Here is a 23,465-nt window from a genome sequence, read left to right as displayed (position 1 = left end):
ATGGATGGATGGACGGATGGACGGATGGACAGAGGTGCGGATGGACAGATGGGTGGATGGATGATGGATGGATGGACAGATGGATGGATGGACGGACAGAGGCATGGGTAAATGGATGGGTAGATGAAAGATGGATGTGGATGGATGGATGGACAGAGGTGTGGATGGACAGATGGGTGGATGGATGATGGAGCCATGGGTCAATGGGTGGGTGGATGGATAGGTGGACAGGGCGTGGGTAAATGGTTGGGTGGATGGGTGGTGGATTGATGGGTGGATAGAGGCAGGGTTAAATGGGTAGGTGGATGGAGGAAGGATGATGGATGGATGGATGGATGGACGGGTGGACAGAGGTGTGGGTAAATGAATGGGTGGATGAATGATGTGTGGGTGGGTGGTGAATGGTTGGATGGATAGAGGCATGGGTAAATGGATGGGTGGATGGAGGATGAATGATGGATGGGTACACAGAGGGCTGGGTAAATGGATGGGTCGAGAGAGGATGGACAATGGATGAATGCGTGGACAGAGGCATGGGTAGATGGATGAGTAGATGGACGATAGACGGATAGTGAATGGATGGACGGAGGCATGGGTGGATGGATGGGTGGAAGGAAGATTGGTGGATGAGTATAAGGAAAGATGAAAAGAAGGAAGGAGGTGGATGGATGACGGATGAAGAAATCGATGAGCAGATAGATGGGTGGGTGGTATGCGTAGGTGAACAGATGGACAGACTGGATGGTAGACCGCAGCCAGCTGGGTGGAGTGTAGACAAATGGCGGCATGGGGGACAAGCACCGAGGCTTTGCGGTTGCCAGGCTGAGGTTTGGACTTAAGTGTTCCTAGAGGAAGACTCACCTCTGAGTCCTGGTTTCCTCATACGGGTGCTGCTTCCCACCATGGAGGGGCATCAGGAGACCAAAGTAGGGCCGTGTGCAGAGGGCCCCCACCCGTCACCTCCCCATCCCTCTGAGGTGTTGCCCCAGAGTCATGGCTGCTGGAGGCTGACATTTCCTGTCCCCCTTCACCAGCGGACGAGGAAGACGAGGCCCCCAGCTGCCTGTGGCTACCCTTGCGGACCCTGGATGGGCCAAGCCTGCCCGAACCTGACCCCCTGGACCTACGAGGAACTGTCCCTGCACCTGCCTCCTCGCCCTCCCCGCCAGCCTCCCCGGCCTCGGTGCCCCCTGCAGCTGCATTCCCAGGGGCCCTTGGACCCTCCCCGCCCTCCACTGTGCCACCCCCGCCCCCCGGGAGGCCCGCAGCGGAGGCCTCCGAGTTTGAGCAGCGACTGCTGGACTCCCATCGGCGACAGGGCGCCCTGCTCTCCCACTGGTCTCAGCAGCAGAGTGCACTGATGGCCCAGCAGAACCTGCTGCTCCAGAGGCTGGCCGAGCAGAGCCAGCGGCTGGCCGACGGCGTCGAGGCCCTCAACCGGACCCTCGAGAGGCTGGTGGAGGCCTGCCCGGCCCGGGGAGCCTCGCCCACAGTCCTGGACGGCACCCCTGCTGGGGGAGTGGCCTCTGGGCCCACCAGAGGCCCCCAGGGCAGCCCCCAGGGCCCCCACCCGGGCCTGGAGGTCTTCTCAGGGATGATCCTGAAGGTGGAAGAGGAGGTCTAGGGTCTGGTCCCTGGAGGGCTGCACGAGGAGCGGGGACCCCAGCCCTTCTGAGAGGCAGGTTGGGGGACAGCAGGGCGGAGTTGGGGCCTCGATGGAGCCGGCAAGGACACAGGACACACTCGTGCAGGGAAAGGCTCTGGGGCCGGTCGGTGGTCCTGGACAGAAGTCTACTCAGGGACGTTGTGGCTGGAAGACGCGGAGGGGCGCTGGCGGGGCCCGGCCTCCGCTCCGTCCCGCGCTCTCACCTGCTGTGCCGAGTGCCTTGGAGGGCAGAGCCAGCACCCCCTGCGGCCACAGGGGGTATAGAGGGTTCGGTGTCCCCAGACCTGGAGGGGTGGCTCAGCGGGGTGTCAGGAAGGTCCCCAGAGGGTGACCTGGAGGGCCCACCGGAAGCCTCCTCCTCCTGGACGTGGGGACACTGTGGGCTGGGCTCCTGTGGTTTTCTGGGTTCTGCCCAGGACGCCCCCGTCTTGCAGCCTGTGGTCATTTCTGCCCGGTGTTAGATCTGTGGTCTGACAGACACACGTGTGCATTTATGTCACCTGGTACTGTATGGGGCGGGATACCATTTTGTACCTACTGATGTTTCTTGCAAAAAGAATTATTTTTCCTACATGAGCATAAAATAACAACGGAGAAGGCCCTGCCGGTGGTGATGCTCCCGAGTAAATGAGACGGAGCCCGGTCCTGTTCCTCGCACGGGCTGTGCCTTTGTGTTTGGCCCCGGCAGGGAGCCCTGAGCGCTTGCTGGGTTTTCAGATCTGCTCTCTCTGTTACCTCCTGTGCCCCTGGGAGAGGGGGGGAGGAGGGGAGGGGGGTCCCTCAGGGAGCTGGGGCCAGCCCTTGGCCCTCTCAGACCGAGCTTGGGCTGCAGCCACACAGCCTGGGAGGCTGTTGGGGGCCAGGAGGGGAGGGCAGGGGTCCCCAGGGCCTCGCTGGTCTTGGGCCTCGTGCCCTCTGCCCGCCTCCCCTTTACTTCCTTCTCCTGACCCTTGTGGATAAAATCCTTCACGCAGAAGCCTGAAGGATCGGCATGGGCCGGACAGCATATTGGTGCCAGGGCTCGCGGGGAAGCCCCCGCACCGAGGAGGGGCCGGACCCGCGTCACTGGCACACTGGGCGGACCCTCTTCTGGTTTTCCATTTTCACCGTGAGCCAGCAGCGTGTCGGTGACTTTGTCTCCGGAAGGGAGCCAGAGCTCTCTGGCGATTCAGCCAGCTGCCCCCCGTGACTCGGCCTGGCCGCCCTCGCAGCCTCCTCTCCCTCTAGTCCCAGGTGGTGCCGTTTGTCAATGGCCGCCTTACTCGGGTGGCCCCGCCCCGCGAAGTCTTCCGTCCGCTCCGCAAACCTCGGATCCTTCTCCACACGCTCTCGAAGCCACCGTTGGTCCTCTCTCTGGGTGGAAGGGATGGGCTGTCCTTGTCCGATGAAACGTGCCTGACTGGTTGACATTCACCTCCCTACTGTCCGTGAGCACTGCTGCCCCTTGCTTGTGCCACCTCCAGTGGAGACTGAGCCCTGGCCCCGGTCACACGCTGAGCCCTGACTGTTGTTACACTTTGACCCCTCACCCTGATCACGTGCTGCGCCCTGACCCTGAGCCCTGGCCCCGCTTACTTCCATAATGTCTGTCAGGAGCCCCCTTGGGGCCTGGCCCTGTACTAAGTGCGAAGATGCACAGGTGACCAAGGGAGACCAGAGGCCGCTCCTCCCAGCACTCACGGTCTGCTGTAGGAAACGACACGAAGCAAGTAAACACGTATCAGGTAAGTGTTTTCTGTGTAGAAGTCAGAACTGGATCTGGTTGTATTTGGAAGAAACCCCGAGTAGCATGTTGTAGAGAAAACACGCATTATGACTCTTAGTGAAGAGATTTCTGTGGCGAGTGGTCCAGCGCGGCAGGGTGGCCCTGTGGTCCTCGAGGACCCACGTGGCTTGTGGCCCCCTACTCCGTGGCGGTGCTCATGGTCCAGGATGGCTGCAGGACTCCCACCATTGCACTCATGTCCCAGGTAGCAGGATGAAGAGAAGGGATAAGTAGGCACATCCACTCCCTCCGAGGTTGCCTCTCCTTGCGTCTCCTCCCATGGGCCGGAAGTTAATCAGGTGCCCCCACTAAGTCATAATAGAAGCTGGGAAAGGGCAGCCCCACCATGGGAGCCAGTGGTACAACTGAGTGGCCCTGAAGACCGGGCAGAAATGCGGCCAGGGGAGCGGGTGAGAGGGGCAGGGCTGGCAGAGAGTCCAGGGTGAGGCTGGGGAAGAGCGACCCCACCCTGCTGGGGCCCGAGAGGCGGGGCGTCCAGGTCCTGAGGCCGCCGCGCGCCCTCCGGCCTCTGCGGCTGGAGCCCTGTGCTGCACACTGAGGGCCGGGGAGGAGCATGGCGGGGACAGCGGCCCGGACTCAGGGATGCACGAGGGGGCCGGGCGATGACGCGGGGAGAGCGGGGGCCCCGGCCAGCCCCGAGTGCGGGTCCTTGTGCACGGAAGGGGAGCCGAGTGGTCCTGGACGTCGGCCTCGCACCCGATTTGGGTGCATCCAGAAGGTGTCTGCGACCGAGACGGGAGGCGTTTCTGTGGGTCTGTGGCTTGACCACAGGGCCTTCCGTGGTGTGTTCCGGAAGGCTGGAGAGGCTGCGGGTCACTTGACTGCGCCCCTGTACAGATGGCAAACCTGAGAGCCTGGGGTGCACTGGAGGTGCAGGGGTGATGCCCAGCTCCTTGCCCTGTCCCCTCACGGCTCTCCCTGCAGACCACCGAGGCCGGGTCCCGCCCTGGAGTCGCCTCGGGACATGCGGGCCTTGGGGCACACCTGCTCTTGGAGCTTAGCCAGCCCGGACGGCTCTCCCGGTATAGAACAGTTCAACGTGGGAAACCCATGATTTAAAAAGCTTGGCTTCCAGGGCGCCTGGGTGGCTGTCGGTTAGGTGTCTGACTCTCGATTTTGGCTCAGGTCATGATCCCAACGTGGTGGGGTCGAGCCCCATGTCTGGCTTGGTGCTGAGCATAGAGCCTGCTTGGGATTCTCTCTCCCTCCCTCTGCCCCTCCCCCGCTCCAGCGTGCTCTCTCTGTCTTTTCCTCAGGGAAAAGAAAAATGCTTTGCTGCCTTGCAAAAAATAAACAAAGTAACTGGCCTGGCTCCCTGCCGGCCGTCGCCTCCCCCCACCGCCCTAATGGAATGTGCTGGAATGGGGAACAAGTTTAGGGCTGGCTGACCTGCGATCCCAGACCTGCCAGGGCCCTTCATTGAGGGAACAGGACAGTGGGGCCTCTGTGCTGTGCACAGAACGAGAGGCCCACGTGAGCCCACAGTCGGAGGTCACCCCGAGAGTCACGGGGCCGCTGAGTGGAAAGCTGAAGGACACAGCAACAGTTGCAGGAATGACAAAACAGGCCCCGTTATGAGCCGAACCGTGTCCCCGGAGCCACACCTGAGTCCCACCCCCAGGGCCGCAGGGTGACTGTGCTCGGAGGTGGGCCTTTGCGGAGGTGACTGAGGTAAAGGAAGGCACTGGGGGCCCTGATGCAGGCTGGTGTCCCCACAAGAAGGGGAGGCCAGGACACAGACATGCACGGGGGTTGGGGGGCGACCACGTGAGGACACAGGGAAGGGACACCCCCCACGTGCCGGGGACAGGCCTCAGGAGGACCGGCCCTGCCCGCTCCTGGGTCTCGGACCCACGGCTGCCACGGCCGGGAGGAGCCCGCATCCGTGGTCTCAGGCGCCAGCCCGTGGTGTCAGTTGTCCGCCGAGCTGGCCACATAGGCCCCAGAGTGGCTTCAGCTGTTGGAATGAATCAAGCATGTAACATAGTTCTTACGAAATATTTTCAAATAAGATGGAATCACAAAAGTGAATAATGAGAGATTATCGGAAGCGACCCAGTGTGTCTGGAAAATCAAGTGCAACTTTAAGTCATGAAGAAGTTCACGGAGGGCCGCGTGTCCGGGCGTCTGGTCGCAGAAAGTGCCAAACAACAGATGAAGGGAGCCCTGGAAATGCTACGGTGTTAGAGCTGTGAGCCGGCGGCGGCGAAGAGAGGAGCTCGTCCAGCCCGCCATCCAGGACGGGGGAGGCGGAGGGACGCGGGCGGCAGGCCTGCGGGGAGAAGCGTGCACACCAGGGTCCCAGGGAAGGGATCTCGTCGCAGCGAAGACAAGGGAAGAGCCTGACTCACTGCCTGTTTTACATCAACATCGGCAATTAGGGCAACTGCGGCACCGGGAGGGAGGCTGACAGAGCGCTGAGCAAACCGTCAATGTAACGTTGTGTTTCCAACAAAAACGGTCCTTCAGGAGCAAAGACAAAATGCAGATGTTTCCATACACGTGGGAACTTGGAGGGCTCACCCCCAGGACACTTTCCCCAGAGGGGTTTCTGATGGAAACCTCTGATGGATGGACTGCAGGAAGGAGGGAGCAAAGCCGGAAGGTCTGTAACAGGTGAATACGGAGGCGGGTCCAACAAACGGGCGTGTGAAATAATAAAGTTATTCTGCGATAAAATAATTGTGACAATAGCGTCTATTTCGCGGGTTGCATTTTTAGAAAGCACAGGCCAACAGTCGGACAAAGCTAGTGTGCCGGTTGGGACGAATGGTTAATCCCATCTGTTATTTGCAGGGAAGTTAAATATTGGTTAACTTTAGCTTCTGTTAATAGTTACACTTGGTAAAAACTCAAGGGTTCCTTCATCAAAGTTAAAAACTTACCCTCTGCAAAAATCCCTGTTCAGAGGTTGGGAACACAAGTTACTCACGGAGAGAAAATATTTGCAAGTCACACATCTGACAGAGGACTTGTATCCTGCATATATAAAGAGTTCTCTGAATTCAGCAGTAAGAAAATGAGCAAAGGATTTGAGCAGAAATTTACCAAAGAAGATGCACAGATGGCGTCGGAGCGTCACGAGCTGTTGGAGAAATGCAAATTGGCCCGTCAGGAGCTCCCACCGCCGCCTGCCCGAGTGACCAAAGGAGGAGACGCCCAGACGCGGAGAGCCCAGGCTGCCTGTGCAACCGCCAGCGGGACGGCCACCCTGGAAGCCCGTTTGGGAGTTTCTTAAGTTAAATACACTGACACCAGTTGCATTTATCCTAGAGAAGCAGAGAGTCACGTTCACAGCAAAACCTGCACACACATGTTCTCAGCACCTGCGTTTGCAAGAGTCCCAAACCGGACATAGCCAAGGTGTCCTTCCGTGGTAGATGGGAACTGCAGCGTGTCCACGCCGCGGAGGGCTGCCCAGCGGTGAAGGAGGACGAGCAGCCTGCGGGCTCTGAGCCCACCGGCCAGGCCTGGGGGTCATGTGCCGCGTGTGTCCCTGTACAGGACGCTCGCCAAGTGGCTGTGCAGCAGGAGTCTCGCACAGAGAGTCGTGACACCGAGGCTTTTCTTTCCGGAAGCAACTTTATTGTTGCCGGCACCGCTCAGTTGGGTTCGTACCCAAAGAACTGAGCCCCGAACGCCGTGTGGCATGGTTTTCTCTATATCTTCTACTTCTTTGACTCCCATATGTGGTAACACGCAAACGTGTAGTGTGATTCGGTGATCTCTCTCATGTTACAAGGTCGTGACGGATGTTGTCAAGTAAGCAAAGAGCAAGGTTGCCTTGAGGTTGCTTTTCGCCCCTTAGGGAGGGGACCTGACCACAGCCGCGCTGTGGCGATGCGTGGCGGAAGGGGAGCCGAGGTGGCCGGGCGTGGCTGCGGGGGGCTGCCCGAGGGAGCCCGAGCGCCGCAGGGCAGAGGTGTGTGGGTCACCACGGTGCTGGCCAGAGTCTGTGCGCCTGGGAGGATCACACAGGCCGGACGTGCACAGAAGGAACTAGTAAGAAGTGTGAGATCTGAGGCCAGGGTCACCTCTGAAAGAGGAGGGTTAGGGTATCTAACTTCGAAACCAGTAAAAATGCAGTAAGAATACAATTAAGCAAACAAAAATTCTCTTTTTTTTGCCACAAAGCCAGATCGTCCGACTGGAGGCAAAAGGTCTCTGCCGTTTATAAGAGGACAAGGTGACGATGTAGCTGCTCCCGCTGAACCCCCCCCCCCCCCCCCGCCGCCTACACTGCAGGAGGCAGTGTTGGCTTCAGACAGTGGACGTTAGGACACACACATGTTCGTAAATACTAGGAAAAGGAGTAAATGAATTAAATGTGACGAAGAGAATTATCCTGTAACAGTGGCCTCCCAGCAGGAAAATGAAAAGTCCACACCTGGATATACCTAATAGAACAGCTCAAAATGAGGTAAGTCACGGCCTTCCCTCCCCAGAGGGAGCCCAGCGTCCTGGAGGCTCCAGCCGCACGCGGGGCTCGCACACAGGAAGTTAGCAGACAGACAGGGTTCCACTTGCCGACACTCACTGAACTGCACCAGTGAGCACACGTGGCCCTTCTCCGGTACGCCTGGGACCTGTGCACGCTTCGACCACAAATTAGATATAAAGGGTCAATAGACTGCAGAGCCAGAGCCAGTACTGCATAGAACACGACTTTTAGAAAATGCAGTTGGAGAAATGCAATCTTTAGATGTAAGTAACTTAAAAAATACGTTTTTTTTGGTATGGAAATTTAAGAAGAGTCCTAAGTAACTCAGGTCAAAGAAGAAACCGTCAATGGGTGTGTGAGAAAGACGTGAGCGAGTAACGATGAAGCGTGCTATGTCCTAGTCTGCCGGACGCTTCAGAGATTGCTGGCCCGAAACGCCTCGACCACGAACCAGGAAGAGGCTGAACATTACTGTGTGAAGATATTAAAGAGATTAAGTAAAAGAACCACAGAAAAAAACCCCAGAGAGTTAGAAGGGAGAACCGTGTAGAGACGGGGCATGTTCAGTGAGTCATAACAGAGTCTCCACAAAGCCAAAAGCAGATTGTTCGGGAACACCGTGAAAATAGACAAGCCGCTGATAAGACTGATGCAGGAGGAGAAGAAAAGAAATTCCAAAATGAGAATTCTGTGAACAATTTATGCCACCCGAGCTAGAAACTTAGAAATCAAACGGGCCGATTCCCGGAGAAGCGCTGGGCCGCCACAGACCAGGCACAGGGCCCCCAGCGGCTGCCGCGGAGAGCACTGGGCCCGTGTGGCCTCTCAAGTATGCTCCTCCGACCTCCAGGGAAGAGGTCCGGCCTCTACAGACTTTTCTAGAGAGCAGAGAGAGGGGAATCCCAAATTCGTGATACAGGGTCAAATCAGAGATGGCCACACGGCAAAGGAGCACGGTGGGCCCGCCTGTCCCAGGACCGTAGACGCGGCAATCCCGAGTAAAGCATCAGCCAGCCACACTGTGTCCGTGACCGACCTTTCCAGAGCTTGAGGTGCAGTGGGATACACACGTGCTTACACATGCATGTATGCACGTGCACACTCGCACACACACACACCTACCTGCACGCATAGGGGTCTTTGCTGCAAGGACCAGGGCTGACGACAATACCTGTGTGCTGCACACTGACTGACTGTCGCCCTGCGGCCCCTTGCCTGGCCCTCTGCCCATGAGCCCAGCTGCCTGACCCGTGGGAACCGAATAACCGGCCCCGACTGGCAGCAGGAAGTGGTGAATGTCCATCTTGGCCCAGGGCAGGTGCTCAACCAGTGTGGGTCTCCTTTCCTCCCCGGTCGCCCTCCCCTTTGCTTTCCTATCGGAGAGGATCCCCCTGGTTCATCCCCTGCGGTTGGCACCTCCGTGCTGACCCCGTGACGACTTGTCTGCTGGGGCACCGTCTCTCCCAAGTATGACACTGGCCCCGCGAAGCAGGGCTCTGGCTGCGTCCCTGCCTCGTGCCTAAGACAGTGCTTAGCATGCAGTAGGTGCTCAGTAAAAGCACGTAGTGCAGGAATTGGTGGGGGTGGGACTTCACAGGCGCCTGCCCCCCCCTCCCACCCCCACTGGGAGGCAAGGCTGGGCCTGGTGCATTGGGCAGTGAGGTGAGGAGGTGCATGAAGGTCCTGTGAGGTCAGGCCTGGAGTCCTCCCCTCCCCTCCCCTCCCCTCCTCCCTCCTCCCTCTCCCTTCTCCCCTCCTCCCTCCTCTTTCTCCCTTCTCCCCTCCTCCCTCCTCCCTCCCCTCCCCTCCTCCCTCCTCTTTCTCCCTTCTCCCCTCCTCCCTCCCCTCCCCTCCCCTCCCCTCCCCTCCCCTCCCCTCCTCTGTTCCTTTATCCCCCCTTCCTCCCCCTCCCTCCTTTCCTCCTCTCTCCCCTCCACTCCCCTCCTCCCTCCTTCCTTCCTTCTAGAGTCAGTTGACCTTCCCTGGTGCTCAGGCTCTGGGCTGCTTGTCCCCTGATCACGACTTGACCTTTTCCATTTTCCTCTCTGTAAAATTAGAGGTTTGGATCTGGTCAGCATCTCAGATACTTTTGCTGGGTGCCTGCCAGCCGTCAGGTTCTGGGCTCAAGCTGTCCAGGCCCGAGGAAGGGGTCATCCCTGGGCCTGGGTTGGGTGGGTGGAGCCCCTCTCCCGCTCCTGAAGGCCAGCTGGCTTCCTGGCCACCAGCCAGCACCCAGAGGAGGCTTTGGGCGCTCTCTTCCTGGCATTCTTGGTGACGGGGTGTTTTCAGCACCACTGCCCAGAGACCCCGCTGCCCCTGGCCGGGCCTGTTGAAGCCTGCCGTGGGGGGAGGGGAGTGTGTATCGACGGGGGTTGGGGCTGCCTTTTCATTTGGAGACTGAGTAGGTTAAATAAGCAGCAATTTGATTTTGTGAGGGCCCGAGTGTGTGCGATGTCCCTGGGTGCAGGGAACAATCTCATTTTCGTGATCAGATTGTTACAGATTCTCTCCTCCGTCTGCTGAGAAATGTGCATGCGAGCTGTGTTCCAGACAGCTGGTGGGAACGTGGGGGGCGGTCAGAGGGTGACCCTGTGTGCACTTGGGCCCCAGGGCCTTGCCCTTCCCGTCTGCAGCGGCTGTGCGGAGACCCACCGGCCCTGCTCTGGTTGAGCGCCGTGCAGGAAAACAGCCCTCGGCCAAGATGTAGATCAATCCGCTCAGTGTTTAATAAATGCCCTGCGTGCAGCACCCGGGGGCCAGAGCTGCAGACCCCCTCCCACCCGCAGGGCGGGGCTGGGGTGGGAGACAGGCCAGGGGGCCCCAGCGAGCGAGGGGGATGCTCTCCTACCTTCATCAGTGTGAAGCAGCCGGGCACTCTGCCCCAGAGCCCCCTGGGAGATGAGCCCCTGACAGGGCCCTGCAGCTGACTCAGCCCCCCACCTACCTGTCCCACTGTCCTCGGCCACTCGGAGCAGCTTCAGATCGGGCAGGCCTGAGTTCAGGGCCGGCACTGCCACAGCCCCGCTCCATTGTGACTCTGGGGTGGTCCCACTCCTCTGAGCCTGCTGTATGACGCCCAGGATGTCAGGGACACTGGGTGACAGGTCTGGTCTCTGGGCTGGCAGTGGGGGCATCCTGGGGTTGGGGCCTGTGGAGCCTGCAGGCACGCGGGGCGACGGGTGCGGGTCCTGGGGCCAGGCCTCCGGGCTGCTCTGGGCTGCAGGGAGCTCCTGCAGGGGGCTCCCCGCCCCCCGAGCCTGACGCAGCCCTTCAGCCCCTCCCCGGCAGAGGCCGCCTTACCCTTTCTTGATCTGCCCAGATGGAGAACAGGGCTGGTCCTGGGGCGTGGCTGTGGAACCCCGTGTGCCGACCCCACTCCGTGTTCTTGCCTGGCCGCTCAAGAAAGTGGGCGCGCATTTTGGGCGCTGGGAGGGTCAGCAGGACGCCGGCCAACAGGCTGTGGGAGGGCGACTTGAGGCGGCTGGCCAGCCTGGCCACCGTGTTCCTATTTTATGGGCCAGGGTCAGGGGTGTCCTTGAGGCCCAGTAGAAACTGCCAGAGAGAGTGGCTAATTAAATACCAGCACTGTGGGCCGGACAAAGGTGGAGGATAAATCAGCATGGCTTAGGTTGATTGGGAAAGGCCTCCCAAAGGAGGGGAATGGAACTGCTTTGAGACACCAGCGGGATCTTAGAGCTGGAAAGGCCTACCCCCTAGGGTGGGGGAACTCAGACGTGGGTCCTCACAGCGACCCCATGAGGCGAGAAGCCTGTCACCCCATCGCACAGGTGAGAAACCTGAGACCGGAGAGGTGGAGACTTGTCCCAGACTCAGTAAGCGCTCAGGGAGCACCTGCCCACAGCCCCGGGGGAGACAGACAGGCACGGGCATGCCCTGGGGGCGCCGGCGAGCTTGTGTGTGTGCAAGTGCGTGTGTGTGTGCGCACGCCGGTGTGTGTGCACCTGAGCACACTTGCCTTCTGGGGCGGTGATAGGAGCACAGAGGAAGAAGTGGCCCATTTTCCGGATGTGGCTTCTCCAGGAGCTGGCCAGCTCCGCAGGAAGGGGCTGAGGGCTGATGGGGATGCAGGGAGCTGGGTGGGGGGCGGGGAAGAGCAGCGGGCCCGGGGCCTGGCCCCCAGCCTCTGAGCTGTCCACCCCACCGTGCGAGGAGGACGACCCACCCAGGCCGCTTGCCCGACAGACCCTTGTCTAGGGTGGATCTCCAGAGAGGCCCAGAACGATCCACAAGTGCCTCTGGATTCTCACTTGGGGGGCCAGCCTCTGGGGGCCCCTTCTAGCCCAGCTTCTGGCTAGCCCAGCAGCTCCAGGTCCCAGATTGAGCTCCGGAGGAGGACTGGGCCTGCAGGGAAGCTGCTCAGCGTCCCTGGGCCCTGGCCACAGGGCAGGCAGGTGGGAGGGCCGGGCCTGGAAGACGGTGGGTGGCCGGGGAGGAGGGAGGAGCGCCCCGAGGCTCTGGGCTGGGCGGGCAGCTACCAGCCCGCCCCTGGAGAAGCACCTGGCCTCCTGCCCAGCTCCGGTGTTCAGATGCATGCACGAGGCCGGCTGTCAAGGATGTGACAGGCTCACAAAGAACCCGTGCCCACGCCAAGCGGACCTGCTCGGCCTCTCTGCTGCAGGAGAAGTCGGCCTCCCACCCTGCCCCGGGCCAGCTTTGCAGGCTTCAGCTGGGAGGGCCGTGGGAAGGCCTAGGTCCTCCAGAGTGAGGGGTTCTGTGTCTAAGGTCACCCCCAAGTGGGGAATTGCCTCCTTGAAAGGGGTGACGAGGGGACGCCACCCCACAGCGGGGTGATTGGGGGTGGGTGTATGCGTGGGAAGGTCCCATTCAAGACCGAAACAATGCAGTTTTTAAGGGACCGGGAATCTGGGCTTATTTTCAGCAGCTGTATGCAAATTATATGCAAATGAACCCGTTTTCCTTCCAGTACCTGTGGCCCAGAGCAACCATGTTCTAGAGGCCCAGAGTCAGCCCAGCCTCTTGCCTCCTTCACAGCAAGAATCCCCTTCTCCAGAAGCTGTGCTGCTTAGGGCGGGCTACTGCTGTTTACTTAACATGGGTTCTAATCCCAGTTCTGTGAATGGCTGCTTGTGTCTGACCACGAGCAATTGCTTAATCTCTCCACTTCTCGTGTTTCTTTTCTGTAAAATACACATCAGTAATGCCTCAGAGGGTTGCATGCGAGGCACTTGGCACAGTGACTTGTTCTGATGACAGTGGTGGTGGTGATGGTGGGTCCTCTTCCCAGGCATGGCACAGAGCACTGGGATAGTGGAGAAGAAAGGCATCTGTGTCTTGGAGATGCCTCCCTAGTGTGGAGCTGGTGTCCCACCCTGTGTCCCTACTCTCTCAGCACTGGAGGCCTCTGTCCCTAAGAGCTCTACTATTCACCTTCTTTCCACGGCCACCTCCCCTGTTAGCGGGGATCGTGGCTGACCTTTTCCAGAGCCCCTGGAAAAGAGCCACGCCAGGCAGGTGGGAGCATAGGGGAGGCTGTGGCCACATGGCCTGGCACCCAGGACCACACCCTGTCCTGTCTTCCCTGTGGGCTGCAGGGCCCTGTGACTTCCTCAGTACGTCAGAGCCCCCACCCCACTGTCTTTATTACACCTGAGGGGCCTGCCTCCCAGCTGGCCTCCGGCTCCTGGAGGGAGGGCCCAATCTTGTCTCTCACTGCCATTCTGGGGGTCGGCACGGGGCTAAGTGCAGAGTGAAGGTACAGGACCTGCCAGAGGGCCCCGCTTGGCCTTCTCGGAGCTCCCCCTGGGGCACTGCCGGGTGGTAGAGGGCATGGGGCACCGAGAGCTCCCCGGGTAAGGTCCGGTCCCTTATCCCACTCTTGGGCCGACGTGCCGTCCACGATTGGCTGCTGTCTGCCCAGTTTGTAGGTATGGACTGAAACCCGAGAAGGCTTGCGTTTGCCTTGAATCGTGCACCTGGGAGGTGATGGAGCAGGATTGGAATCTAGGTCTCTCTGATGGCCAGGCTCTCCCAGGTCCCTAAACACTTCTGGCAGAGCCAGAAAGGCAGGAAGGACCGGTATGAGGGAAGAGCCACAGAACGGTGGCCCGGGGAGAACCACGGGTGCAGCGGCCCCAGGGGGCAGCCCTCACTCCCACCCACCGTGCACAGAGAGGTGTTCTGAACTTTCTGGAAGCTCAGGGACTGTTTGGTGTACTTGGAGTCTGGAGTGGGCTTGACGGGACAGGCAGCTGCCTTCAGGGCCGAAGGGGGTTGGCTGGGCAGCTCGGCTGAGGGAGCCATGGAGGAAGGGAGGGCCCGCGTGCCAGGCCGTGCAGGTGGCCGCTGGAGAAGCCAGTGCAGCCCGAGCCTTGGAGGCGGCTGAGTCCAGCTGGCGGAGCCCTGCCTTGTGCAGACAGACAGACACAGGTTTGGTTTCATTGGAGCACCTCAGTGCTGCCAGGCCCACGGGACCAGGGCCCACGGCTCCACTGTGCTTTCCGCCAGCAAAGAGGGAAAGGAGACACAGAGCTGTGTTGCTCTCAGCAAAAAGCTGGGAATACCTGTGTGAAATCACTCCTGTCTTCTGGAAAGGGCTCCGCTCTTCCCACATCCCTCCTCCCAGTCCAGCCTGGTGTCTGAAGGGGGCTGGAGGCGGCAGGAATGAGCAGCGGGCCATCTCCTGCCCTCTCACCAGCCCCGCTGTTAGTGTGGCCCCCGCCTTCCCTGCTGCGTCTCGGAGAAAGGTCACGCCCAGCCCTGGCTGGGCGGGGCCTGGTTGTGTGGCTTCAGAGCCCCTCCCGCCACTGAGCCTGTTCCTCCGTCAGCACGGCCTGCCCCGTCCAGTCTCCCTAAAATGCCCCCTGAGGGGGAGCTGTGTCCGGTCTGAGGCCACTCATCTGTGTGAGCCACAGAATGCCATCGCCCGGGGTGCAGGACAGGGGAGGGGGCCTCGTGTGCTCCTTTGCATGTCCTCGTACCTGGGCAGGACCTGGCAAAGAGCTAGCCTGTCCCCTCGTCACTCAGCCTGGCCTCACACCTGTCCTAGGCCGGAGACAGGGCAGGAAGTGACATGCCCATCACACAGATGAAACAGCCAAGGCGCAGGGAGGAGCCAGGATGGGGACTCTGTGCCGAGGCCACCCCAGGCCTGCCTCCAAGCCACTGCAGACAGGAATGTTGAGGGCGGTGACGGCCATCGGTAAACCGGGGCGCCTCGCTGTCCCCACCAGCTCAGGGTCACGGAAGACACAAAGGTTGGCAGTGCCCAGACCTGCGTCCTGGCTGTGTTAGTTACTTGCTGCGGGACTTTGAAACCACCATCTCTGAGCCGTCCCTCGTCATCTGGAACGTCTCCTTCCCAGGTCTGGGGGACTCGAGTGACACCACGCAGGTGAGCTCAGCACACGCGGGTGCCTCTTCTCGCACTGAACACAGCCACTGCCAGCACCACCTTGAACTCAGGGCCAGGCCAGGTCCCAGCCCCGAGCTACTTCTGAAGAGAAGAGGCCCCGGGAGGCACCGTGACTTAGCCTGGGTCACACAGCCGGCCGGTGGCCCTGCCTGGCCTTCTTCCCGCCTGCTCCAATGCATTATTAATCTGGCCCACCTTCGGGAGATGAAGCAGTGTGTCTGTTTACCTCTTGACAGCAGAAAGGGAGAAGAACAAAATTAAACCAAATAAATCGCTCAGACGTCAAACAAGCTCTCTCTCAAAGCGCGTGCTCTGTGATAGAACACGGTGCCCGGCCCGCCAAGAAGTTACCGCAGGACGTGACCTGCTCCCCTGATGAGCCGTGGCCACGTCTCGTGGAGCCGCAGCTCCGAGAGAAGCCCCCGGAGTGGGCTTCTCAAGATGAGGACCCAGTGAACAGGGGATCAGTCTGGAGAACAAGGATGTGCCCAAAGTGCGTGGGGTGGGAGGTGTGCATCTGATTACAGATGACTCGGGGTCATCCACCCCTCAGTATTCCCATCCTGTAAATGGGCTCTCTGGTCCACGGAGGGAGTTTCGGGCTTGAGCGACAGCACCACGGACAGCCCCCTTTCCCTCCGGAAGCAGAGGCGAGGCTGGGCCACTGAGTCGTGCAGGGTCCCCGTGCCCACCTTGCCCAGGTGCAGACCCCGGCCTCGGGGAGCAGTGGCGTGCCTTCGTCACTGTGCGAGCGACACGGGAGGGGACAGCCCGGGAGGCTGTCTGTGTGTGGGGCTCTGCCCTTCTCCACCTGACCCCTCGGGTCGCCTGCCCCTGCACGCGGTGAGGTCAGGGGTGCAGGGTGGCCATCCGGTCTGTGCGTTCCCGGGCTGCGTGGACTGTGTTCTCCACCCCTCCGTACTGGCTGCTTCGGGAACGCCAGCGAGCGCTGGTTAATGGCACTATCGGCGAGACAGATGAAGAGGCTCTGAAGGAAAAAACGAAAGCACAGGGACGCCTGTGGTCCCAGGACTGAGAGACAGCCGCACACGCTTTCATCGGAGAGCAGGCTTTCCCACTCGCTGACGAGGCTGTGACGCGTGGCTGCCCCCCCTCCTCCGGCCCAGCCTGCGTGTGTGACCGGCGCACCCCCCGCGGAGCTGCCACCGTGCCACCCATGGTCCCTACGGCTGGCGGCCACCAGAGCCTCCCTGTCCACCTTGAGGAAGGGAGCAAGGGCCCCAGAGTCACACAGCAGGTTAGTGGCGGGATTTGCCGACAGCCCTTCCATTGATCGGAGCTTCTCACGCACCTCCTGGCCTCAGTCGGCTGTGTGGCCGTGGTCACGAAGGATCCCAAGTCTCGTGGCTGGTTTCTCCTGGTTTTTACACGTCCACGGCGGGTTGGTGGTGGCTTTGCTCCTGTGCTTCTGACTCGGGGGCCCAGGCTGGCGGGGCAGCGCCCTCCTAGACGTCGCCGGGCTCCGGGTGGAGAGACCAGAGTGGAGGAAGAGCCCGCCGTGGCTTTGCAGGGTCTTTGTGGAGGAAGCTGGGGACTCCTGCTCGGGTGCGCTGACCGGAGTTTCCAGGTGCGGTCCCCCTGCCCTGGGGGAGGCAGCGGAGGGCGGTGGGCATCACGGAACAGAATGCACCCTCCACGTCCCCAGAATTGCCCCCCCCCTCCGCCGTGCCCCTGCCCCCCTGGCTTTCATCGGCCCTTCCTCCCCTCCCCTCTGCCAGGCCCCGCCCACCTTGGGGGTCTGGGAAACTCACCCGCTGCTCCTCCGCTCCTGGACTCAGTTCTCTGGGGTGAGTTCCTAGTAGCAGACTGCCCCTGTGCCAGGGAGGGGCCCCAGTGCCATCCTGTCCCCCCTACTCACCTTGGCAACCCTCCACGTTTGGACCTTGCTCTCCTCACACCACCCCTGCGGGCCCCGCTCTCCTCAGCCCTCCCCCGCTGCTCAGTCCAGCCCCGACAGAGGACTCGCCTGGCACAGGGCCTCAGCCTGCTGTCAGGTCTCAGCTTCCACCTCTGGTCCAGGTGGGGCCTCAGGGCCCTGGAGGAGCCCCCACTTCCCGCCCCTCCCTCCTCCCTTGGGCGCCCAGGCTCGGGGCTTTGCGGGTGTAGTGGACCCAGGGCTGAGTGCGTGCCGGTCGAGGAGGAGAGCTGTGCGTGCGGGGCGCTGTGTGGCTGTGGCCACTCCTGGCACTCGTGGGCACAAGTGTACAGTTGTTGAGTCCGTGAGGGCTTGATGGGCACGTGGATGACGGCACGCTGTGGCCACTGTGGGCAGCAGCCTTTGTGATATCCTCACTCAGCCCGTGCCCGACAGCCCAGGGCATGCTGGCACGTGTCAGGTGCTCCACAGGTTGGCAGAAACTGCTCAGGAAGAGGAGTGTGTTGGGTCCCCAGCAGGTGGAGGGATTCAGAATCGACCAGCTTCTGCCTTGTGTAGACGGCATCTCACGGAATCCTCAGTCTGTGTGCAAGGACAGGGCCAACACTCAGCGCAGCTAAGGGGCTTTCCCCGAACTACACTCGACTGGGACCCTGTCTGCTCAACCCCAGGCCAAGGGCCTGGCTGTCCTCCTCTTCTGAGGATGAAGGAAGGAGCCAGGACTGTGCCCAGAGATGGCAGGGGACGGGGGCGGGGGGCATGCCGGGCAGGCGGTGGGCAAAGGTTTGGAAGCTGGCTCCTGGCTCTTGACTCCGGCTCTGGGGTCAGGCTGGGGCTGGGGCATGGCAGCTGGAGCATCTTTGGCTGAGCCCGAGAGAAGGGACCCCTGAGCATCAGCACAGGGGGAAGTTTGTGGGGGCCTCTCATGGGGGGCTGCTGTCAGGGGGGTTGTGGGATGTGGGCTGGGGGTGTGTGAGGCACGGCCCTCTTCAGCGCTGGCCAGCGAGGACGGGGCCCCCGTGGCCTTGCAAGCGGACACATCTGGGACCTTTCTCCTTATGGGATGGGTCTTTGGGACCAGACATTGGTGGGGGGTCTCATGCTGGATGTCAGGATCTTACCCCTGGGCACACAGGCAGCATCGTTGCATGAGAAGAGCCATGAATTCTGCTAGAATCTTAGAGCCCTAGGGTTTTAGAATCACGTTCACAGACAGGGAAGGTTCTGTGTTGGTCCGAGATGATGTATCAGGGAAGCCCTAGCAGGTCTCAATATTGTCATTTTTGGTGATATTTTCCAATCTATTATATATTTTTAAGTTTTTAAAAATGTTTATTTTTGAGAGAGAGAGAGAGGGAGACACAGAGTCCGAAGCAGGCTCCAGGCTCCGAGCTATCGGCACAGAGCCCCACGCGGGGCTCGAACTCACAAACCGCGAGATCACGACCTGAGCAGAAGTCAGACGCTGAACCGCCTGAGCCGCCCAGGCGCCCTCCAGTCTGTTACTCGATACTCACACAAGGTCGTACATATCACAGGTGCAACATGATACAAGGTGTAACATGATGAACTTGGGTTGACCGCTCCTCACCTGACAGCCCAAACTACCCCCCGCGTACCCCTCGCGTCCCCGTCCTGCCGTCTGCTCTCGCCACACGTAAGCTCTCCCCTAAAGTTTGCGCGTGCGATCCCCTTGCTGTCACATAGTTTAAAATAGCTTTGTATCAAACAGACAACGTCGGTAAAATGTGTTGCTCGCTAAGCGGCGGATTGTCTGGTTTTGCTTATTTTTAGCTGCATGAGAATCAAGCCGCACCATTTGTATTCTTCCAGGACTCGCTTTTTTCATTCCGCTTCGTTTCCAAGACCGGGCCACGGGCTCGTGCACAGCTGTGCTTCCTCTGGTGTGGCCAGTGATTCTCCTGCCAGCGGGCCAGCCCCGCCCTGAGGCCGCGTGTCCGCCTCGCTGCAGGGCGTGGGGTTTCCCTGGGTCTGTGCTCGGGGCCAGGGCCACCCCGTCCGTGGTCGTGGCTGTGCTGGGGCGCGAGGCTCCGCTTTACCGGGCAAGACCGCGTGGTTTTCCAGGGCGGCTGTGGGTTGTCCTGTGCTCGCCAGCGACGTGAGAGCGTTGCCTCTGCGCTATTTGACATTGTCAGGATCTTTAATTTTTGCCAATGCGGTGGGTGTGAAATAGTATCTAATTGTGGTCCTCATTTGCATTTCTCTGATTACTAACGAGGCTGGAATTTTTCATATGTTTATATTTGTGTTTCCTTTGCTGTGAAAAGTCTGTTCATGCCTTTTGCCCATTTTAAGAATTGGATTGTTTGTTTTTTTCCCCGTTTAATGGCTTGTGGAACATACACACACACACATATGGGCGAGTGTGTGTTCTGTCTGGATGCCACTTGGTCCGCACGTGTTGCAAATAGCGTCTCCTGCTGCGCCTTTCCTGCCCCGTCCCTCGTGGGGTCTCTTGAAGACCCCCCGATTTTGTGCGTGCTTGTCGACTCCCCATGTCCCGAGTCTGGAAGACTTTCTCCTTTGTTTTCTTCTGAGGACTTGGCACTTGTGCGTTCACATTCCTCCCCCGGCTGTTCAGCGGCCCCGCACCGCGTGTAAGACGCCCTCCGTGTCTGCCTCGTCCGCTTCCGTCAGTCACCCAGTTGGTAGTGTCACTGCCATTGCGCTGACTCGAGATAATCCGGCAAACGCGAACATTTCACGATGCTGGGTCTGCCTGTCTGTGAACGCAGGTACCTCTCCATGTATTCCTATCTTCTTCAACGGTGTTATGTACATTTAGACGATGAATCTCTCCACGTATAGCTTTCAGATCTTTTTTCAGATTGATTCCTAAACGTATATTTTTGTTTGTTTCCCTGAATGGCCCACGTGGCAGCGTGTTGCCTGTGTGCACGGATGTGTGTCATCCCATAAACTGAGCGCCAGCCAGCCCCACACCAGGGGCTCAGCATTTCCGGCGCTTCGCTTGAGGCTTCGGGATAATCCTGTCATTGCCGATGACCCGGTTGTGTGTCCGTCCTTGGCGTAGTGACCTCGCTGGCTGCCCTCCCAGGTCCTGCGTGGGGGGGTGGGGGTAGTGCCGGCCCAGGGGGAAGGCCCCGTGGTTCCGGTCCTGCCCCACGAAGGGAAGAAATTGTACATTTATTGTAGATACTCTGGTCAGATCGAGGAAGTTTGCCAAGGGTTCGAAAGTTTTGGGTGGTCGTTTGTTTTAACTCCTAGACGGCTGTTGATTTTCATCTAATATGCTTTCGATCCATTGAGATGGTTCAGTTTTCTCCTTCACTCGGTTAGTGTGAGCGACACATGCACACACGTCTGGCACTGAGCTGCTCTAATTCAACGCGGCTGGTTCACGGTCATGGAAGCGTCTTGTGTGGTCCTATTTTATTTAGAGTTTTGACACCTGTCTCGGCCTCTACCTGTCCTGACTTCTCCGATCTTGTCTGATTTTGGTATCAGTTTTATATCAGCTTCACATAACGAGTCAGGGATCACTCTTTTTCCTCTGTTATGTACTGGATATTCTGTGCTCACAGCTTATGTAAGACCGCTTGGGTTCTCTCTTGTTCTGGAGTCGCTTTGGGTAAATGGTATTTTTCCGGGGATTCATCCGTCTCCCCGGTTCAGATCGCAAGGCTGCAAGCGTGTTCATACTGTTCCCTCACCTCTGCGCGATCCCCACTCCGTGTCCTGTGCCCACTCAGTCCCAGCCTTATTCGTCCAGTGACTTCTCGCCCTGATCAGTCTTTCTAGACGTTTGTCTTTTTCATTAGCGTCTGTGCCTTGTCGTTCGGCTTCGTGCTGGTTGGGGTTCGCGGTGGGGCTTTCTGAGCCCCTTCTTCTCGCTGCCAAGGCCTGAAGCTCCCGCCTGGCACTTTCTAGAACTCCGAGCCGCAGCCTGTGTTTCCTGCACCTCGCACGCTGGGACCCCGTGTATTTCCATCAGTGCTCAGTGTGATGTATGATCACTATACGAGTTTTTCTTTGACCCAAGAGCTATTAAGAAGTGACTTGTAAAACTTTTTTAACCCATGAGCATTTTAAGTGTGCTTTTTTTTTTTTTAATTCTACTGCATTTCGTTCAGAAAATTTCTTTTATGTGATGCTGGTTCTGTGATATTTGTTAAGACTTGCTTTATGTAAGGCTTAGAGAATGCCATCTCTGCAGGTGTCCCACGTGTGCTTGAGAAAGGGGCACTCCGTGTGAGCCGCGTGCGTGGACCCCTCTGTCGGCGTCCGTGAGTCGAGCTCGTTAACTTGCTAGCTCAGAGTGTCTGTGTCTTTGCCGTGTGTGGTCAGTCTGGCCAGTCACGGAATGAAGGAAATAAGGCGAAGTCCTACGCCGCGTCGCTGGATTTGGAGATTCCTCCCTGCAGGTCTGTGAACGTTTGTCTTCTGTGTTCTCTGGCTGTAGTTTTCAGGCTGCAGGTTAAGAATCGCCGTCTCCTCTTGGTAAAATGAAGCTGTCAGTGCTTTGACGTGACTTCTCCACCCCACGTGGCGTCTGTCGTCAGTCGGTCTGTGCCAAATTTCTTTTGATTAATGTGTTCATGATATGTTTTTCTATTCTTCATTGTCTATTCTTCATTGTTCCTGTGCCTCTACGCTTCCGATATATCGGCGGTGAATACGTGTGTCTGGGTGTAAATAATCTCCTGTGACGACTCCCGTCTTTCCACCGGCGAGTTTAATCCATTATTGACGTATTCGCACCAGTTTCTTACATCTTCCTTTTTGATTTGTATTTATCTTTTTTGTTTTTTTAATTTTTTTTTCAACGTTTTTTATTTATTTTTGGGACAGAGAGAGACAGAGCATGAACGGGCGAGGGGCAGAGAGAGAGGGAGACACAGAATCGGAAGCAGGCTCCAGGCTCTGAGCCATCAGCCCAGAGCCCGACGCAGGGCTAGAACTCACGGACTGCGAGATCGTGACCTGGCTGAAGTCGGACGCTTAACCGACTGCGCCACCCAGGCGCCCCAGATTTGTATTTATCTTTATTTTTGAAAGCTTCTCTGGTTTTTAGTACTAGAGTTCTTAACTTTTTATTTTCTTAAAAACTGCAAATGTGCACAGCAGTGGCAGGGATAGAATGTGGGGTCACTACGTACCTTAGCCATGCTCCCCGTCACCACCTCGCTGCCACTCGGGGATCCTCACTCCTCTGTCCCGCAGCCGTGGTGGATGAGCACTGGCCACCATGCCACTCGCCATCAGCAGCACACAGACACCAATCAAGTCTCACTGTGTAATCACAGATCCCATTCAGGTGGCGCCGATTTTTCTAGCACATTCTTTAAGAGCCCAGGATCTGGTCCAGGGTCTTGTCTGGAACCTGGTCCAGGATCTGGTTCAGGGCATACTCCAGGATCTAGTCCAGGATCTGATCCAGGATCTAGGCCAGGATCTGGTCCAGGATCTGGTCCAGGGTCTGGTCCAGGATCTGGTCCAGGATCTAGGCCAGGATCTAGGCCAGGATCTGGTCCAGGATCTAGGCCAGGATCTGGTCCAGGATCTGGTCCAGGATCTAGTTCAGGGTCTAGTCCAGGATCTGGTCCCGGATCTAGGCCAGGATCTGGTCCAGGATCTGGTTCAGGACATAGTCCAGGATCTGGTCCAGGATCTAGGCCAGGATCTGGTCCAGGATCTAGTTCAGGGTCTAGTCCAGGATCTGGTCCCGGATCTAGGCCAGGATCTGGTCCAGGATCTGGTTCAGGGCATAGTCCAGGATCTGGTCCAGGATCTGGTCCAGGATCTGGTCCAGGATCTGGTCCAGGGTCTAGTCCAGGATCTGGTCCAGGATCTGATCCAAGATCTGGTCCAGGATCTGGTCCAGGATTTGGTTCAGGGTCTAGTCCAGGATTTGGTCCAGGATCTGATCCAGGATCTGGTCCAGGATCTGGTCCAGGGTCTAGTCCAGGATCTGGTCCAGGATCTGGTCCAGGATCTGGGCCAGGATCTGGGCCAGGATCTGGGCCAGGACCACCTGTTATGCTTCATTGCCGTGGCTCTAATCAAGTGAGTGTTTAAAAATTAGCTCGTGCTTTTCTTTTATTTTTTAAAATTTTCTCATATACTTTATTTCAACCTTTCATTTGATTTTCTTGAGCTTTGCCAGGTGACCGCTCCCTAACGGAGTCTGAGGTTGGACTGACGCCTTGTGGCGCGAGCTCTTCCTAAGCACGTGCCGCTCCCTCCCACTGTTTCCTGCCCGCACACGGGACGCGGTCACTCACGCAGCTGGGGCCGAGC

At 58.8% G+C, this 23,465-nt stretch overlaps 1 protein-coding gene across 19 annotated transcripts in view; it reads left to right on the top strand.

Moving 5' to 3' along the window:
• TSNARE1 (t-SNARE domain containing 1) overlaps positions 1-2,428 on the top strand; it is a 104,192-nt gene extending 101,764 nt beyond the window's left edge. For 18 of the 19 annotated variants that reach the window (XM_047842102.1, XM_047842118.1, XM_047842110.1 and 15 more), the window contains one exon: positions 1,035-1,511. In XM_047842102.1, coding sequence (XP_047698058.1) covers positions 1,035-1,361 — 327 coding nt within the window. In that variant the 3' untranslated portion in view covers positions 1,362-1,511. Of the gene's footprint in view, positions 1-1,034 lie in introns of all 19 variants that reach the window. The other variant, XM_047842112.1, reaches the window with a different exon arrangement.
• Positions 2,429-23,465: the final 21,037 nt, after the last annotated feature.

The sequence above is a fragment of the Prionailurus viverrinus genome, chromosome F2, assembly GCF_022837055.1.
Source record: "Prionailurus viverrinus isolate Anna chromosome F2, UM_Priviv_1.0, whole genome shotgun sequence".
NCBI lineage: Eukaryota > Metazoa > Chordata > Mammalia > Carnivora > Felidae > Prionailurus > Prionailurus viverrinus.
The sequence above is the reverse complement of the archived record's forward strand: the minus strand, read 5'-3'. Positions and strand labels throughout refer to the sequence as shown.